Genomic DNA, 6,000 nt, shown 5'->3' with positions numbered 1-6,000 from the left:
TTTTGTCAGTTGTCAAAAGTGATTTCAGTGACCATGGGTATTTCTTTCTTTAATGGAATGGTACCAACAATTTTGTCCATGTATCTAAAAACATACAAAAAAAAATCATTGTACCATTTCTAAAACAAAATGTTTTAGGTAAGGCCATCCTTAAAAATATTTTGGTTTGCAGTAACAAAAAAAAAAAAAAAAAAAAGGTCTGTCGGTAGGTCTATATATTTTTTTTCAAGTTTCAATGTAAAAAAAAAAAAGGTACAATTTTGGTGACGGTGATTACGTAGGTATGACAAATTAGCATATTGTGACGTCATTGACTGGGTCTTCAACCCGTGCCTTCAGGCGCATCTTTGCAAACCTTATTTTGATGCTGGACAGTTTTTCCAGAACTTCGTGGCAAGTTAAAGCGGTGTTGAGCTGTTTTGATGAATTATGGTGCCGAAACCGTTAATATTATTTTATTGCTTTTGTATTAGTTGTTTGAAGAGAGAGAAAAAAAAAAGGTCTGTCTTAACGCAAATTTACAACCGACAAGTCGGTCAGACTTAAAGCAAAAAAAAACAGCGGGTTACGGCAGACAAGAATATGTTTAAGGATGGCCTAACAGAAAACACTAGTAAACCCTTTTAGCAATACCAGTCCCTTTGAATTAGTTTTTATTATAGAAATGACACATGCATTTATAGGAAATTAATCAACAACAATTATAATCACATACAATGTCAACAGCACATTGGTATAATTAAAACAAGTAAATTATTTCCCAAACATGCAGTAACTATGTTTGATTTTGCTTATTCTGGGTTTTATTGATGTGGAAAATAGATCTCTTCAGATCAGGTCACTGAATTCCATTAGGCATTAGGCATGAATGTTGTAATTATATTACTCAGATACAGAGCATTACTTTGTCTCATAATTTCATAATTGTGGTCTAAATGCTTTACTCTGAGATGTACCTCATCAATGACAAACGTGGTACTCACTGGCTTTTCGTTGCCGGTAGAAGTAGAAGGCCAGGGCAAGCAAGAACAGAATCAGCAGTATGGAGGAACCGACTATTCCACCAGCTATTATACCCACAGGGACAATGTCTGAGCAAAAGAACAAGAGAAAAGGACTTACAAGTGCTTCCATATCATGTCTTGGCATGTTTAGCGGTTAGTGGATTCTAAGCCATAGGCAGATATTCAAACTGGAAACTGTGATTAACATTTAGTACATAAATAAATCAGTGTTTTAAATGAGCAAAACAATGAATTTGTGTCATATTACACTATTTAAGGAGCTACCAGTTCATAAAATGCACTTGTGGACAGCCTTGCAGCTCAGCTGAATGTTGATTCTTGAACTCTCAAGGTAGCTTAAAGGTGCTTTCACACCTATAGTTCTGATACATTGTAGCTTTTTAGCAGTTCTGTTCCACACCAGTTGAAACGAACCAAAATGCACATGACTGCATTTTGGTTCGTTTCAACTGGTGCGGAACAGAACGATCAGTGTGGTGTGAAAAGGAACCAAAACTGCTAAAAAGCTACAATGTATCATTTTTTGCTTTTGGTCTGGAACAAATGAACTGAACTATAGATGTGAAAGCACCCCTAGTCCATCAACAGAGTTCACCTTAAAGATCGAGCTTCCTTAATTGAGCAATGATAGATAGCTTTCAGGAATTCATGTTCAACTCATATAGGAGCCAGAATAAAAAAGCAGCTCCAAGCAGAAATGCATGTGATATGACAAGTGATATGATATATACTGTATACAAAGTGCAGTTTCTTTAACATCTGCCACTAACTTTTTTTTTAAAAAGTTTGTTTGTTTTTTTAAAACTGTTTAACTGTATTTGCATCTGCCATCAAAGCGAAAACACATTATTTTTTAAAATTATTTAAAAAAGTTTTTATGGCATCTGGTGTAAAACCTGTGCCAAACCTAATATGCAGAAAACGCGATTCGCTGTGGTGACCTAGAACAGGGAGCCGCAGAAAAAACAAACAAAAATCCTGACTAGTCCCCATCTAGCCAAAGGAGTGACTACAGAATGAGTGAATGTATTATGTGAATAGTCTATTAACTACTGGTTTAAAGTCAAGTCCCTTGAGTACATGCAAATAGATGCTCAGGTATTTTTTGAGAATTCTGTAATGCACTGTTGGCAACCAGTATTTATTTATGTAGATATTTAGATACAGTAAAATATATAAGTTACTACAAAATATAATAAAATAATTATTGTGTTGCTTAAAATGTATTTTGATATACTTTATATTTATTTTTTTCTTAAAACAAAATAATTTTCACATACATTAGTTATTAATAAATATAAAATATAAAAGCATGTGAATTACTTACTTCATTAACAATGAAAAGTTTGACTGCTTTGTCTAATTAGGAAATTAAAGGTGAGGTTTTTTATTATTTCTCTTTAATATTCCTATATACATATTTTAAACTGTGCTCTCACCTCTCTCTGCCAGTGTAATGATCATGGTGCCAGGTCCAAATGAGTTCCAGGCCGTGCAGTTGTATGTAGATTGAAAGTCTGACTCTATCACATTATTTATGGTGAGGGTGGAGAGCACAGCACCCCCTTCTGATGCTGGCTTGCTCTGCTCTACTGTGTACCTCTCAGAGAGAGTGCCTCTGTCTTTCTCCCACACGTTCTCCTTCCAGGCCCATACCTGCCAAAGGAAACACACACATGATCTCCTATATGTAACATATGCACTTCATCATATTTGTAGTCTGGCCATTCTTACAGATGGCATCCATTGCATTTCCAGTCAGTGCCAATCATATCAAATATGCTCCAGGTTCACTTAACGAGGCTATCCAGAGAGGGGAGGATCTTTGACCCTGGATGATACAAATTTGTGGAATCCTGTCAACTTCCCTCGGACTGAAGAAGCTGCTAGGTTGAGTAGTGAAACATTTCAATCTAACTAGAAATATATCCAGTTACTGATTTTATTCTATTTTATCTATTATTTTAAATAAAAATTCTTCAGTGCTTATACTATTTCCATTAAGACTAAAGGTCACTCATGTACTGATACTGCTCTCTATTCATTATAAGAATAAATAGATCTATTAGTTCTAATAGATTAGTTAATCTATTGATGATGATAATCCCTTGGAAGAATAATATTGTCCCCTACTTATTTTAGTTTAGGGAAAGACTCACTCAAATTCTAATAACTGTGATCTGTTAAGAATGAAATTTCAATGCTCAGCTACAGTACTAGCCTCTGAACAGGTTTGTTACTTATTGCTCCTAATTACTTGTTTAATACTATTTGTTGAATGTTTTAAATGCATGTACTTTACAATATTGGTTTAAAAAAAGTTTTCCTTTAGGAATGGCTCTGGTTATTTTAATCAGTTTGTAAATGTTAACTTGTGAATGCATGCAGAAGTTACATTTTATTGTTCCAAAGACTTTATTCTAGGGGAAGTGCTTATGTATTCTAACTTTAGGTAAATATTCATAAACACTGTATAAGCTTTCACTAGTATGCTAATGATACAGCATGATAGAATTTATTACCATTTATATGAATCTGTATGCTGGAGTCATACATACTAATATACAAAAAATACTTCTGGATTATTTAAATTACTGCATATTTGAAAGAGGATATAAAATATAAGGCTGCATTGTATGAGAGCAAAAAAATTGTTAAAGAGACATACATGAGAGCAAAAGAATAAAGAGAGAGGAGTCTGTAAAGGACAATGAAGAGGAGAGATAGAAGAAGATAGGAGGTGACAGGGAGAGCTTTTTAAAATGCTGAGGTTGTTAAAAGCACTCATTTGTCATGTCATACTGTCTGCTTCTTATGACCTACAGTGAAGGGTACAGGATTTTGTCTTTATCTCTCTCTCTCTCTCTCTCTCTCTCTCTCTCTCTCTCTCTCTATGTACTTTAATTTGTTTATATTTAGGATTACTTTGGAACTATGCATTGTTATGCATTGAACAATTATTCCATCTGTGCAAGGAGAGCATTAATCAGAGTAGCCAAGAGGCCCATGGTAACTCGAGGAGCTGCAGAGATCCACAGCTCAGGTGGGAGAATCTGTCCACAGGACAACTATTGGTCATGCACTCCACAAATCTGGTCTTTATGAAAGAGTGTCAAGAAGAAAGCCATTGTTGAAAGAAAGCCATAAGCAGGAACAGCGAAGCTGGTCAGAGTTGATGGGAAGATGGATGGAGCCAAATCCAGGGCAATCTTAGATGAAAACCTGTTAGAGTCTGCAAAAGACTTGAGACTGAAGCGGAGGTTCACTTTCCAGCAAGACAATTACCCTAAACATACAACCAGAGCTACAATGGAGTGGTATAGATCAAGCATATTCATGTGTTAGAATGGCCCAGTCAAAGTCCAAACCTAAATCCAATTGAGAATCTGTGGCGATCGCCATCCAATCTGACTGAGCTTGAGCTATTTTGCAAAGAAGAATGGGCTAAACATTTCACTCTCTAGATGTGCAAAGCTGGTAGAGACATACTGTATCCCAAAAGACTTGCAGCTGTAATTGCAGTGAAAGGTGGTTCTACAGAGTATTAACTCAGTGGGGCTGAATACAAATGTATGCCACACTTTTCAGATATTTATTTGTAAAAAAAATTTGGATACCATTTATCATTTTCCTTCCATTTCACAATTATGTGCCACTTTGTGTTGGTCTATAACATAAAATCCTAATAAAATACATTTTTGTTTGTGGTTGTAACGTGTCAACATGTGAAAAAGTTCAGTGGGTATGAATTGCAATGCACTGTATATACTGTCCCTTACAAAACATGATGGAACAGATCTATAGTAGGCAGTTTACAATCCAAACAGGTATTGAAGTAAATGATAGTAAATAACAATATTTGGTTTCAAGCCTGTGACCCAGTAAAATTACCAAGTTGTTGGTTTCTTCTTTTGTAATGCTTTTTCATTCTTTCACTGCAGTCTCTTTCCATTGTTTACTGTTCTTCAAGATATGAAATTGACTTGGCCAGTCTAAAACCTTCCACTTTTCCACCCTAATTAAGTCTGTTGTTGCGCTGGCAATGTGTTTTGGATCATTGTCTCACTGCATGCAAAAAGTTTACTGATTAATTTGAGTGCATTTCTCTGTAAATTGTCAGACAACATGTTTCTGTAAAACTCTGAATTTAAAAATAGTGAGAACTGTATAGAATAAAAACTGCTCATGTAGCTGGAGAGAACACAGACTTAATGACAGCTCATAGTAAGTGTAGTGACAGGTTTCAATGTACAAAACCTTCGCTCGAACTTCATTTAGCATTCACAGAGAAGCAAATTAATACTGTACAAACAGTAAAATGTCCCACTGCTTTTATACTAAATATCAGCACTTTTGGCCCAACATGTGACCAATCAAAATAGTGTATCAGAAGTAGCTGTTGTATTGGGTTGCATAAAAGAGTTGCAAATGATATTATACTTATCCTTAAAGCACTGGGTTTGAGACAGGTACATACATGTGTGTGTGTGTGTGTGTGTGTGTGTACGTGTGTGTGTATGTGTGTACTCACAATTTTGTCAGGAGGAGGTGTGCTCGCAATGTAGCATTTGATATCACCCTTCTCACCTCTTACAGCATACTGAACTGGTTCACTTGAAATAATTGGTGGACCTGTAAAAGAATTATTTACTATTACAAAATAATATATTAAAGTCAGTTTTTTATTAAATACTAAACTATGCACTTCAGTTTTTTTTGGTCATGATTTGGAAGCCTGAGCAAAATGATGTAAAATACAAAATAACAAAATAATGGATTTTCAAAATTACTTAATTTTGCGAAAACAGAACTACCCAAAACAATCTCAGGGAATTTTTAAGGAAATAATTAATGGATGGATTGGACTGTAGAAGAGCATTCATTAATTAATTCATACAACAGTAAGTACTGTAGGAAAACTACAATGTAATGCAAGGCAATGATATAACCAAAATGAAGGCAGCCCATCACACGG

General features: G+C 35.1%; 1 protein-coding gene across 2 annotated transcripts in view; it reads right to left on the bottom strand.

Annotated features, from left to right (window-relative positions):
* Positions 1 to 6,000, bottom strand: part of kirrel1b (kirre like nephrin family adhesion molecule 1b) — a 48,002-nt gene that overhangs the window by 8,310 nt on the left and 33,692 nt on the right. For both annotated transcript variants that reach the window (XM_047806358.1, XM_047806359.1), the window contains exons 10-12: positions 5,557 to 5,657; positions 2,465 to 2,681; positions 984 to 1,091 (exon numbers count right to left, since the gene is read on the bottom strand). In XM_047806358.1, the coding sequence (XP_047662314.1) occupies positions 984 to 1,091; positions 2,465 to 2,681; positions 5,557 to 5,657 (426 nt within the window). The remainder of the gene's footprint in view (positions 1 to 983; positions 1,092 to 2,464; positions 2,682 to 5,556; positions 5,658 to 6,000) is intronic.

The sequence above is a fragment of the Tachysurus fulvidraco genome, chromosome 22 (assembly GCF_022655615.1).
Source record: "Tachysurus fulvidraco isolate hzauxx_2018 chromosome 22, HZAU_PFXX_2.0, whole genome shotgun sequence".
In the NCBI taxonomy this organism is placed as follows: Eukaryota; Metazoa; Chordata; class Actinopteri; order Siluriformes; family Bagridae; genus Tachysurus; species Tachysurus fulvidraco.
The sequence above is the reverse complement of the archived record's forward strand: the minus strand, read 5'-3'. Positions and strand labels throughout refer to the sequence as shown.